The sequence below is a fragment of the Monodelphis domestica genome, chromosome 3, assembly GCF_027887165.1.
Source record: "Monodelphis domestica isolate mMonDom1 chromosome 3, mMonDom1.pri, whole genome shotgun sequence".
Lineage (NCBI taxonomy): Eukaryota > Metazoa > Chordata > Mammalia > Didelphimorphia > Didelphidae > Monodelphis > Monodelphis domestica.
The window spans coordinates 103,270,701-103,284,860 of NC_077229.1; the positions used below are offsets into that span (position 1 = coordinate 103,270,701).

At 43.6% G+C, this 14,160-nt stretch overlaps 1 protein-coding gene across 9 annotated transcripts in view; it reads right to left on the reverse strand.

Annotated features, from left to right (window-relative positions):
- Positions 1–2,742: 2,742 nt before the first annotated feature.
- Positions 2,743–14,160, reverse strand: part of ZFTRAF1 (zinc finger TRAF-type containing 1) — a 53,755-nt gene continuing 42,337 nt past the window's right edge. For 5 of the 9 annotated variants that reach the window (XM_056822891.1, XM_016432046.2, XM_007488795.3 and 2 more), the window contains exons 3-4: positions 12,441–12,652; positions 2,743–9,459 (exon numbers count right to left, since the gene is read on the reverse strand). In XM_056822891.1, the coding sequence (XP_056678869.1) occupies positions 9,068–9,459; positions 12,441–12,652 (604 nt within the window). In that variant the 3' untranslated portion in view covers positions 2,743–9,067. Of the gene's footprint in view, positions 9,460–10,115; positions 11,339–11,768; positions 11,887–12,440; positions 12,653–14,160 lie in introns of those variants that run through there. The other 4 variants (XM_007488797.3, XM_007488796.3, XM_016432044.2 and 1 more) reach the window with 4 other exon arrangements.

Below are 14,160 nucleotides of genomic sequence, written 5' to 3' on the forward strand. Positions count from 1 at the left end.
AGGAAGATATCTCAGTACCCATTAACTTTCCATCTTTTTTGATTTCTCAGTCAGATGGTTAGGGACAGCTGTCTTCAATAATGAAATCCTACACTTCTTAGTTATGTCTCAACCATATTGAGGCCCAGTTGTTTATTGCTAGGCTATTTAGAATGAATGCCACTCTTTGCTTATATATACCTATAGTGCCACCCACTAACAGCAGGGGAGCCCCATGTCTACACTGTTTCCTAAGAGCTACAATATTTATCCCTTAGAAAAATCATAGGGGAGTGTGATGAGCCAAAGTGTGGAAGACTGGATGAAGCCTTTTATCTGAATTAGGTTTCTAAAGGAAGATCCTGGGCTCAGTTCTCATTTTTTCTCTTGTTCAATATTTTTCATCACTGACTTGGGTGAAATTGCTGAAAAGCTTTACTACAATTATGGATAATCTGAATTAAGCTAAGAAATGTAATGGTCTGAACCTGGCCTAGTTTTTCAGGCTTATTTTAAATTCATATACATTTCTAAATGGGCCTACATCCCTTAACCTCTGTTTCTCATCACCTGCCTGTACTTTTGCATACATAGGCTGTCCCACATCCTCAGAATATACTCTCAAAAAGATTTAGTTCAAGGACAACTGGGTAGCTCAGTAGATAAGGGGCCTACAAACAGGAGGTTCTAGGTTCAAATCTGACTTCAAGATACTTTTAGCAAGTGACCCTGGCTGAGAAAGCACCTTAATCCCCACTGCCTAGCCTTTTCTACTCTTCTGCCTTTGAACCAATTAATACACTATTGATCCCAAGATGGAAAGTAGGGGTAAAATAAAATTAATTTTGGTACCAATTTCTATAATCTTCCCTGATACCCCTACTTGGTAGTCTGCTCTTCCTCTTCAAATTGTATTTTATTTATCTGTCTGAAAAGTCAGTCTAGTAGTATGGATAAAGTGTCTCTGAGTCACACTGACCCTTAGTACAAAAGCCTAGGGTCACTAAACCTAGGTAAGTCACATACTTTTCCATGCCCCCAGCATCTCAAAGGCAAGTTACAGAAGAGATGTTTATCAGTATCAACAGGGACTTGCTCAGTGGGAGTTCCCCACGTTAATTTAAGTCCTATCTTTCCCCCCCAAAAAATCTCCAGCTCTTTACAATGTAAGTTGATGACAGACACTATTTGTATTTATATTCCCCCATCCCTAAGGTATAGTAAGTACATGTTATTGAATTCAATTGAATAGGATAATATATTGGACAACAAAGCTAGAATCTGAAAAAGGTCTAACTGGCTAGGACCAGAAGAAAGTTTGAGGATTTCACTTTAAGAAATAGAATGTTCAAATATAAGACTGGGGAGATTTTAATGATTCGGAAGTCCAACATGAATAAACCATGAAAAGTAACAGCTAACACTTTAAGCCCTTACTCTCAGGTAACGGGGATTAAATGATTTACTCAGGGTCACACAGCTAGGATATATCTGAGACCATATTTAAACCCAGGTCTTCCCAAATCCAGGCCTGCTTTATCCACTGTGCTTCCCTAGCTGGCACTGATATAAAATAAGCTGAATTGGCAGCAGCACAGTATTCAGAGGGGATGGAGAAAGGTGATATATTATACTCTGTTCTGTTCAGACCAACCATCTCTATGGATTTTAGTTTTTAAAATCTGGGATCTAGATTTTTAGGAAGATTATTGGTAAGGTGGAATGAGTATGCACACACACAAAGGCATCTACAATAGAGACTCATGTTTAAACAAATATTTAGGGAGTAGAGTTTTTAACAACAAAAAAAGGAAGGAAAAAAAAAGAAAAAAGAGGGAAGCAACCAATAGCTTTTTTCCACACTCAAAGGGAATCATCTGATCTAAGTAACTCCAGGAGACCAAATGATAGAAAAACCAAGAGGCAGAGCTCAGCTCAATGTAAGAACTTTCTAATGACTAGTGCTGTCCCCCCCAAAAATATTTTGAATAGGCTGGTTTGCAGTAAGATAAGATCCTATTAATGGAGGTATTCAAACAGCCTACCTGACTGTCATATTGTAGGTGGGATTCGTTTATGGGGCAGATTTTAAAAGACCCCAAAGGTTCTTTCCAACGGAGATTTTAGCATTTTAATTTGAGGTCCACTCCTAATTCCAGTAATCAACCATGTTTTTATGGTGGTCCTTTAGTTGTTTCAGTTGTGTCTGACTCTCCATGACCCCATTTAGAGGTTTTCTTAGTAAAGATTCCTTCTCCAGTTTATTTATAAATGAGGAACTGTGGCAAACAGGGTTAAGTAACTTGCCTAGGGACATATAGCTAGTAAGTGCCTGAGGTCAGATCTGATCAAGATGATGTCTCTTCTGATTCCAGGCTGCTGCTCTATCCATGATGCTACCTAGCTGCCCTGAACCAGCTATCAGACCCACAATCCAATTACTTAATTTTGGAAGGCTTGTTTTCCTATCTAAATAGATTTATCTGTCCTACCTATCTCAAAAAATTAAGATAAAGGCATTTTAATGTGAGAACAACTTGTGTTACTATGAAGATTAGGGGAAGCAAGGCTAAGATTAGTATAGCCTCAGCTTTTGTGGGTCCCAGACAAAATGAGGGATGAATACTCACCCAGGTAAAGCTGCACCATTTCCTGAGTGAAGCAAAGATCTTGGCAAGAACAGAGACCCAATCCCAAGTGGGTGATGCTCCCCCAACCCAACCCCCCCCCCATCCACCCCTTTAAGGAAACACAGACAAAGCATGGTTTGGCAAATTTTTTTTTAAACTACAGTTACATACAGAAAATATCCAAACAGAACGCAGACCACAAAAGTAACATAATGAATCATTCCCAACAGCGTTAAAAACACTTCTCTTGCTTTGTTTAAAAATTATTATTTTTGTAAATTTCTCATTTTGAGTGAATCAAAGGATGTAGTGCTTGTGGAAGGGGGGGAAGGGGAGAAGAAAGGAGGGAGAGGAGAGAAGGGAAGTGGGGAAGAGATGGATGGCTGAGTCCCTAATAAAATCCCAACGCAAAGCCTCCTCCCCTACCTCTGGAGTCACTGTATCCAGTACTTAGAAAATGTTTCCTAAAAATCTACTCTGCCCTTCCATCTGAACTTAAAAGCCTCCAGAGCTTCCTTGGCCAGTTCTTTCCCACCTGTATCCACTCTGCCAACACTGTCCCTCCTCCCCTCCCCCATACCAATGGCTCTCTACTAGGCTCTCAGAAGAGAGCCTCAAAAGAACAAGACAACAAATTAAAAATCAGGTTAGGATACAAGGAGGACACATGATCCTGCAGACAAAGCATTAATTTCTCTTCGTTTTAATTACTTTAATCTACATTCACTAGTTAAATAAATTACCCACAGTGAATACTGCAAGGAGGTTTGTGATCTGCCCGTCTCCCAGTGGGGCACGAGACACTTGCTACAATCTTTCAAGGCGCCCAGTTTACTACCAGGCAGTAAGGCTCAGCTGCTGTGTATGAACATTATAAGGGCCATGGGGGCCTAGGGAAACCCGAGGAGAATACTGGGGAGTGGAGGGCGCAGGAACTGTTTGGTGACTATGGGAGAAAGGCTATGTAAAAACATCATGATTTATTTACAATTCTCTTTTGGACCATCACCGACAGACAGGTGTGCACACACACTCACACACATACCTTCCAATAGAAGAGGCCTTAGCCATCTGGAGACCAGAAAAATGCTTCCTGTCACCAGTGCCAGTTTGGCAAAGCATTTAAAAAACAAAACAAAACCAGCCAGACAAGTCTCCTGGAAGTCAACGTCTTTCCTTTACTGAGGTGACCTGTTCCTAAGAATTCTCTCACCCTGAGCTTACTCCCAAAACTCAGGCCTCATCTCCCTCCCCTTCTCCAGCTCAATCAAATCTCAGATCTTGCCCTCACCCTCAACAGGAGATTCTAAGCAACTTACTCAGCATTCTTTGTGGGAAGGAAGGTTGTGATGCTCATGAGCTGGGGTGAGAATGGGAGGAGGGAGGAGCAAAGAACAGGGAACACTGATCCCCTCTTTAACACACACATACAGCAGGGCCTTCTAGAAGCTAAAATGCACATACACACACAGACACACACAAACACACATACAGACCTGTAACTGTTCCCATGACAGGAAATTATCAGACATCACAAATACAGCCCACTCTGTCAAGAGTGGGAGTAGATAGTGATGTCTTCATCATGCTATTGGGGATGCCACCCTGTCCAGTCTAACTGGCCATCTCCCTTGCCCACTTGCTAGAATTCCGGTGGACTGTCAAGGCACATAGTAAGAAATACCTACAATGTGGAAGGTCATGGATAGGGGCACCATATATCACCTAGGTTCATGTGGTAAGACTCAATGGAACAGGGTGCTAGTACAACATTCCTTGGTTCAATGAAAGGATCAGGTGAAGGGAACTAGCTAGCTCTTTCTGGATTATCAACTTCTCTACACAGGAGCCACACATTTGGCCAATCTGATCACTTTCCCTTGACCCATACTATATTTTATCAGCTCCTGGTGCTGACAGTGAAAATGCTTGGGTCACAGGTTGATTTCTCCCCCATTCTCCCACCTACTACTCCCATGCCCACATACATTAACAGTAATAACAATAGCATTGAAAACCTGTCTAGATTATGTCCCCATTTTTCCCTAGAAAGAGCTTCTCAATCCTCAAAAAACCAAGAACATAACAGTTCTCAAGAGAATCTGCCAAGCTTCCAAGAGGACAGATCTTTCTCCCACCAGGTGTTCTGAAATACATGTAACAGTCACTCTTTTAAGAAACGTAGAGAAACAGTGACATCATGAGAGGAGAGGCCAGTGCATCATTCCTAGATACTATACTGAGGCTATATACTGCCAATACTCCTCCTAATCCTACCGACTACCACTAGTAGTTCCCTACCCTCCAGTATTCCCTTTCTGATGCTCACATGATTTAGCCAAAGAAAGATGAGACCTGGTACAAAGTCTGACAAGAGTCTAACCTGAAAAGTCAACAAGAATTCACTAAATCACCCAGTGATGTCCACCTGTGCTACAAAGGAGCTGAGTCAGGCATACCTGAAAAGGTCAGGGTGGAGGGAAGGGTAGAGACAACAATGAAGAACAGTAAAAGGACTATATGGCTGCTCCCCATCTGGAAACCCAAACCAAGGACCCTGTCTCCCTCCCCCACCCCCTTTTACAGTAAAACAGGTGGCTAATAGTCAATAGATAGCATTTCTCAGGATTATCAACCTGTGAAGATGGCCTTCCCATCATTGGCAGCATACACACACCCTCATATATACAAACATGCCCACAAACCCACCTTTATACCACCTGAAATTAGCCCATTTGAATTAGCAGCTGGGTTAACACTGGATTTTACCTGAGTATCTGATGGTATAGGAGGACAATGCTGAAATGGGGAATTCCTTCTTTGTAGGAGGAAGGGAAGTGGGAGGGGTGGGGTGGAGTTTAAGGGGTGTTACTGGCAAAATAAAAATTTGCCTAAATAGAATTTTTACTTTAAAAGCTAAAAGCCTGGGTTTTCATGTGCCCAGTGTATGCACCCTGGCCTTCAAGATTGTTTTTGAAAATTCACCTGCAAATCTCTTCCCTGCAACATCTCAGACCTCATTCCCTTTGATATTTACTAAGGGTGAGAGATGGGTAGGGAACACAGCCCCAGAAAAACTGTCTCCTCTCAGCCCTTCCTCATCCCCTTAGGATAAGCTGTCTACTTGACCTCCTCTGAAGTTTGTCCTCTGTTTACACAGCAAAAAGCCTGTCACCTAGATATCAATCACATTCTAGCACTCAAGCTCCTTTCACCTTTCCTTCCTCCTGAAGATCCTTGGAACTCAATTCAATTTTATTATTCATTACTAGATGTCCCATAGGGGCTTGAGGATGCAGATACAAGAGATTATTATTTTGTTCCTAATAGCAAAGAGGGTGGGGTAAGAAAGCAGGGGGAAAGGGGGCAGCTCAGATGTCCTTGGGTGCTCAGGGTGGAGGATTTCCTTGATCCTACATGGAACTTTCCCAAATTAGGGCCCTAGAAAAGCTATGACCTAGTTGGCAGCAAATACTGATCAAATTTGTCGCAGATGACCCAGGCACATTGCAGGAATGAGGGAACAACCTTAGCTAAAAATTGAGCCCTACGGTATTTGGAATATTTCACACCAAAATTCCCTCACTGACAAGGAGACAGGAAATTTTACCAATGTTTGGAGGAGGTAGGGCAGGAACCTTGGGGTTTGATATAGCCTGACCGTCATTCTTTGAGGTCTGGACTTTTGTTGGGCAATGTCCTAACCCCAGCCTAAGAAGGACCTGCTGCTTTTTTTCCATAACCTCTAAACATAATGAACAATCCTCAAACTCAGCAATTCTCAAATTGCACCCCTAAAGCTAGCAAGGTCCTGAGAGGTCACACACATATTCCATGATTTGGTTAATCTGGTACCACCTTGGTCAATCAATCCTCCTTACCAATGTGTGTGGGGTGAAATCTGATTTAATTCTGCAAATAGGCCCACTGAAAGAGTGGGCCTATTATAAAGCAGGATTTGGGGAGAAGAGAGGAAAGACAGAGGACTGAAGGAAATGTGGTTCTTTGGTATTTGATTAACAAAAAAAGCTATGATGGGGAACATTCTTCTAGAGCAAGGACAGGGGAGGGTAACATAGTTGTTAGTATGTAGTCTCCAGGCAGTTTTCAGGGGCTTTGAGAGCAGGGATGGGATCAGGAGGGTAGAAAGCAAAAAGAGGCTGTCCCCATACTTGCCCTTTTAATCTTTGCCTCTTTACCACAGACCACAAAAAAAGTTTTGTCAGGAAAACACTGCACACCCCTCCTTGTACACTCTCACTCTCTCTCTCTCTCTCTCTCTCTCTCTCTCTCTCTCTCTCTCTCTCTCTCTCTCTCTCTCTCTCTCTCTCTCTCTCTCTGTTTCTCTCTCTGTCTCTCTCTCTCTCTCTCTCTCTCACCCACACACACCCACACACACCACACCCATCTCTAGCAAAAGCTAAAACCCATTCAGGGGTCAACAAGACAATTTTTGGAAATCATTTACAAATCACCCTAGGGCTCACTCTAAAATCAGACTACCTTGCCTTTACCTCCAGAGGGTCACTGAGTCACTGACACAAAAGCTTCACCAGTTTGCCACTAGTCACAACAGAAGTAAATGTAACCGTGCCAGACTGGGAAGAAATGACCTAAATCTGGGTAAAACCTGAAGCAGAGAGCGCTTTCCTTGGAGCTGACTAGAAGCAGCAAGTATCTCAGTCTCATGGTAGATTTCCATGATGTACAATTAGATTGATCCAGTTATTCCACAGAAGTAGTATAAAACTATGTCCCAATGTGGTCACTGTGATAGGAGTAAGCTGACCTTAGAGACCATCTACCAGCCACGATTCCATAGGACAGTTCCCTTCCACAACTAAGTCACATACTTCACTTTGCTGAACAGTGTTGAGCAAATATCCCTGTAGAACTCTTCACAGTTTGGTGGAAGGCTGTGCTGGGCCTGTCCACAAACATGTCAGAGACAATATATAAAATATATTCTTTCTCACACTGGAAAATTGCATAATTGCTAGGAGAGCCTGTAAAAAGGTTAATTTCTTTTTTTTTTTCTGGGAAGAGACAGAATTTCACCCTGCATTCCGAAAATGTCTGTTGAGCCCCAGAGGCATCATCCTGTCTAAGTGAGAATTGCAGCCTGGGCTATATTTGGCAAATGGGAAGGGACAGGAGTGGGAGGCAGGGTAAGGAACATGAAAATACGTTGTGGCCCATGGTATTCCTTTCATCATGATTGAACATAATACAAAAACAAATGACAACTCCGTTATTTTGAGTGCAGGTTTCTGGGGACCCTGAAGGAGTTGGAGCAGGGCTGGGATGGGAGAGAAAGAGAAGCAAACAGCTTATTCCCATGTGCCATAAATATTAACCTGAAGATAATGCCCTGGGAACCCAGTCAAAAGCATGAGGATTCTGTGCTAGGAATTAACAAGAATTCATCCCAGGGATCTAGAAATCACATCATAGTCTATTAATCCTCAATTTAAAGTTAGCTTCCTTGACCCATAAGATGGTCTCTCAAAGGCCTTAGGACAGTGGGGAGTGGAAGTGGGGAGAAGGAGAGAAGATGAGGAGGGCCCAGCTTCACACATCAGACAACTTAAAGCAGCCCTTCCATCTCTGGCTACTTCCCAGATACCTGAAATGTAGGTACCAAGGGATGGTTCATTCTTTACATGAGGATTTTCCTCATTCTCCATCATCCATCCAGCCCCTATCCCCCAAAACATGGGCTTCACACCTTGGAAAATTTCTCAAAGATACCATAACATTCCCCTTGGTCTTTCCTGTGGATAAGTAGATAAAAAAGGGAAAGGAAATTGGACAGCTTTCTTCCTTTTCCAGTTCCCCATCTGACTGCATAAAAATCAAAGAAAATAGTATTCTCAAATGTTAAACCAGAGCTAAACCTCTCCACCCAAACAAAAGAAAAAATTAGGAAACAATGTTGCCTTTTTAATTTCAATCAAATATGCTGTCTGAAGTCAGGCAGGATCCCCTGAGCCCCCATGCATCTGGAAATTGTGCACTTAACCATGAACAAGCCAACACTGCTCTGCCACAATGTAACAGAGTAACAGGGGACAACTCGATGTTTCCCATAAACTCCCCTGCAGATGATGGTGGCATTGCAGAGGTCTCCACTGCTGTCTAGTTCCCCACTGACCTGGCCTGCGGGGGCAGCCGGGCGGACTGTTGGTGGGGGAAGGCCCTGGCCCAGGGCATCTAGGAGAGGGGAAGAGAGAAGGCAGGCTGTGACTGCTTACACTGTTGCATACGCATGCAGACTTTGTTCCAATTGGTTTGGGTTGGTTTTTTTGTTGGTTTTAAATTTGTTTCCTCCCTCCTTTTTCTAAAATGATCGGATTATATTGTGAAATCACAACTGGTGCAGGCTGCCCAGACGAGGTAAGTACGGTTCAGTGGTGCTTTCTTTCTCTTTGAGCTTGCCAGCATGACCCCAGCCCTGCCTATTTCTGTATCTGGAATATAAAGAGCCGGAGGTTGATGTTCTTGGCGGCCAGCAGTTTGTTACACTCCACGGAGTCTATGATGGGGAGCGGCACATAGTCGGTCTCGTTGTTCTCATTGGTAAAGACAAAGTGATAGATCACAGGGTTGATTTTCACATCGTCATAGGGTCCCTTGAGCAGGAGGAAGGAGCACTCCATGGGGGAGTTGATCTTACTCTTCAGGATGAGCTGAAAGGAGAGGGTACGCTTACAGGACAGATTTGGGTTCCTCTCAGAGTCGTTCACCCTTGCCTTCAGGACCCACGTCTGGCTCAGCACGGTGAACCTTGGCGTCTCATAGTAGAGGCGTGTAATGAAGTCGTCGGTGCGGTATGGGCGGAACTGAACTTCTGCAACAGCACAGAGAGGGATGGGGAAGAGAAAACAGAAAGTTATTGAGAGCCATCAGTAGGGTGGACAACCAGCTCACATTACCTGTGGCTACAGTGTGGAGCCTTCCTCAGAACGGATGAAGACCGAAGGGGTCCAACCGCTCGAAGCTGGGTTAGTCTCAGGAAGAATGTGACTTACCGAGAAGAAACTCAATGCACTTTAATTTTTAAATGACAAGTTAACTACAGGAAGGATTTTCAGATGCATAAGCTTTGGGGGGGAAATAAGATAAAATACAAACATGGTTAATTAAAATCAGCTGAAGAGAGACAATAGTTTGCAAGAGGAAAACAACAAACTGCTCTGTGGTATATACCAGGAGTTAGATAATGACATCACATACCCCAAATAGTCATTTCTTAGCAGGTCCAACCTGTCCTAATATAATTCTTATACTTTAATTGGGTTGCCATCTAGAAGCATCCTGCAATTCTGAAGTTTTGAGCAAAAATTCTTCTGTCTACAGGTCCCTGCCAGGCACTGGGGGGGGAGGGAAGGGATGCTCCTAGAGTTGGCAACTGGTACCATTCATGGCTTTGGGAGACTAGCTCATTGGGTGTGCCCACACTGGAATAGGGGCGGAGAACAAGCAGAACACACAGACAGGATACGGTTCTGAGAACAATGTGCATTTTATTTGGATTTGGATACACAGCCGTCAACAAGGTAAGGCACAGACTTGGCATCGCCGCAGAGCAAACCAGAGGGCAGGGCAAGGGAAATACAGACTGTCCGTTTTCAGAAGGGTACAGAGAATGCCAGATGAGATACATGTATAGATTATGTATAAAGAAAACAATACATTGGGTTGAGCTGCTCTGGGCTCAGATTTGCAAAGAGGCTAGTAAATTAAATACAACTAACCAAACCTTTCCAGACACAGTCCTCTTGGCTCAGTCCAGGAAACCCTTAGCCAGCCAGGTCCACCAGAGGGCATAGCCAATGTTCTCAAGCTATCACTCTGGATCAAGCAGGTAGTTTCCATGTGTTAGGTCTTTACAAACCAAGAAATCTCAAAGCACAGCTACATATACAGCCTTATTGTGCAAATCATACAGAGGTACATATTTTCCAACATTTTCTATAAGAGAGAATTGAGCGAGCACAACATATCTGTTGACCAGTTATTTCAAGCTACACACAATTTATGGTATTAGTCTAGGACCAACATCATCATTTTCCTGAAATCAATCATAACCCAATTGCTTCTCTAGCATCTGTCTCCTCCAGAGGTCAGGAGAGGGGTCCTAATCTGGCCTCCAGCCCCACTGACTGCATAGGATGTAGTTACCAGCCCTATTCCCTCCCCATGGTTTCCCAAGGATGACTAAGTGATGGAGAACAAGGTCCTTAAACTCAGGATTCCACTACAGAGCACAGCCCCAGTCAGTCCCCAGCACCTTGGGAAACAAGTCTCTTCTCTCAAGTGCAGCCTTGCACTTTGGTGCCAAGACAGGGACTCTTGTGTGAGGCCAGGGCTTGGGCTTCCCACAATGGCACCAGCTGCCCCAGCATGTTGAGACCCCTTGTAGCATGGCATTGTTGCCTGTTAAAAGTCCCACTCCTAGGCCAAAGATCCAACGAGATCCAGCCAGCTAGGATTTAACAGCTCTGTTACCGTTCTGTCTCAGCAGCACCTAGGACAGATGAACTGGGTTTTCACAGCTAAGTCTGATGACTGAATCTTCTAAATGGGAGACATTCTTTGACAGCTTTTTACAATGTGTTGCTGATTAATTCCTCGAGAACAAGGATGCCCTGCTGTTCTTCTCCGGAGGGCAAGAGACTCCAGGGCCCCCAAGGAACTTCTCAGCTCAGCTCAAGGGTCAGTCATTTCTGGGTAACAGAAAATTAGGTACCCTATCCCATCTCAACTCAGACCCACACCCATATATTTTAGTTCATATCCATATTATCTAACCTATGATAACCACTGACCAGAGAGATCTACAAGAGTTGCAAGAGATTATCAATGAGATAAGCAACAGGCCAACTTACCTTCTCTGTCCAGGATAATGCATTATGGGGTAATGCTAGTTGTCAATTCCTCTTAATTGCTTTTCCCCGATCCTCCCATCACCCCACATCCCAAGACTTTTGCCCCTTAATTCCCCGATATTGGGGTTAATTAGCACCTAAGCCAGGGTTCCTAGGTACTTAAGAAAGCAGAGAATAGGCTCAAGGTTGGGCCATAGCACACAGCCAACCAAAGACAACCCTTGCTATGGTTCCTTCCTAAGTTCTGAACACTGGGGAAAAAACTCACATGAGATGAATTTGGAAGAGACCTATCACATACTTCCCCCTCCCAGGGCCAGGCCGCCAGCAAGGAGAGGACTTGTAACACCCACTTGGGTCAGGGGATTCTCTTGAAGCACAGGATCCTAGCCAAAAAGGCAGACAAGGAATGTCTGTCAGCAAGCACACTGTCAGATGTCACTTTGATTTTCAAGAAGACAAAAAGGGTCATAGCAACAGTTTCCTGGATTTCAGATTCTAAATTCTCACTGGTCTTTGACACTTTTGCAAGTGGTTGCATCTACTATCTTACCTCCAACAAGGGGATGACCACATCATATCACAGCTCAGCCCAGCACACATAAATCCTGTTCTCCAAGGAGTCTGAGCAGCTTCAGCATCCTCTGACACCCTGGACATATGTCTCTATTCTCCCCTCCTCCCCTAACATGCCATTCTAGTCAATACTTCTAGACCATCCCTCTACATTCACTGAGAAGAGAGGGAACACACAGATGAACTACATTTCCATGGCAGAATGGGTTACAAGTACACACTTAGTATAATGACTGAAGATAGTCACTGTTCAGCTTTTTAGGAAAAGAGGGGCCATGGGTGAGATACATGGCAAAATATACTTCAGGAAACTTTCAGAGGATGCAGAGTTCCCAGGGCCCCTCGCAGCCTCTCAGATGATTACCTGTGTAGCCGATCTTCTCAAAGCTGAGCAGGCTGAAGATGCTGTTATATAGCTGCATCTCCTTCTTGTGGGTTTGGTCCATCTCATCCAAAATCTCCATTAGCTCATTGCCAGTCTTGGTGGGATGTGTGCACTCTGCTTCATGCACAGTCAGCTCGTGGAAGGGGCCCTGCCATGGGCAACCGATGCGTTTGTATTTGCACTGCGTGACCCTGCCAGAAAGATGACACACATGCACATGTGCATCACTGGAGACTCTGGACATAAAGCATGCACATAGAAGGCATAGCCAAAGATCCTGCAGGCTTTAGGGCAGAGTGCAGGACCCTGCCTTATCCCAGCAGTGTCACCTGGGACAACCCAAGGGCATGTACAATGAAGAACCCTGAATTTGTTCTGCCCTAAATAATCAGCACCAGCCTCAAATCTTGGCACTACAGGTTAGTAAATGTGGAGCCCTAGATTCATAGTACACACAAATTATCCTGTTTTTGCTATATCCTTCATGTACTACTATAGCATCACATAGGCAAGGCATACTATGCTAGTACTACTTCACTTTTGCACTCCAAAATATAATGAAGACTTTTTTGATTAAGAAAAACTACCTGACCCTATTTGAAGTCTCACATTCAATTCAACAACTGGTTTAAAACCTGCTATGTGCATGCAATCCTATGCCTCCTATTCAGTGTTTTACAGTTTTTATAGTTTTATAGTTCTTGAAGGCAATGAAGTTTGAAGATAATAAACTAGGCAAAGAGGTCCCAGAAGCCTTGTAATCAGGCAGGCAGCCAATGTCCCATCTAGGAGACTCCTGGTGCTATACAAGCTCAAGCCCTAAATGACTTCTAACAATGGCTGGGGCTGGGGCTATGGTCTTATTTCTACAAGAAAATTTGATAGACCACCTCATACTTTAAACTGAAGTCTGTACCTCTTAAATTTAATCAGAGTAGAGAGGTGATTGGGAAGGGAGGAAGCATGGAGAAGAGCCAAATCAGACCACCAGGACCATGAGCCCTACACAATAAAACAGGATCTCTCTCTAAGGTGCTTCAGGCTGGGAAGAGCCCTAACCTCAGTCTACTGATCAGGATTGACTGACAATCACTAAGGCTAGACAAGAATCAAATGGTTTGGAAAAGGGGATAAGAATGGGAAGAGTAGCAAAAAAGAAGGATTTTCATTCAGCCAATAGGATACTCATGGTTTCCTAAATCCTATTTGTCAGCTCTACTATTAAAAAAGATCAAGAAAGGTCATTGAACAGGGCATATGGATTAGTGTTCTTGAAAATTGAACCCTTTTTTTATTTATAAGAAAATTTAAGCCAAAACTCAAAAAAGCATTTCCTTGACTTCGGATCTAGGAAAAGTAATAACAGAGTTTGTGACAAACTAAAGAACTGCCTTATCCCAGAACCAGTATATAGCGACTGGTCACTATTTGACTATAAGCCCATTGCTTTGCAGCAGGAGAATATCAAGAGTCACCTAGAATCACAATCCCAAATAGATTTTTTAAGATTTTATGACAACTCCAGGATCCCCTAGCTCTAATGAAAGGCCTATTTCCTAGCCTAAGGTTGGTTCATAAGTAGAGACTTTGGGCCATTTCCCTGATGGCAGTCTTCTTCCTCCATGGGAAGGACAAGACTAGAGAACCTGGCAGCATGTACCAAAAGTACAGAGGCACGCCCAGAGGATAATTCAATATC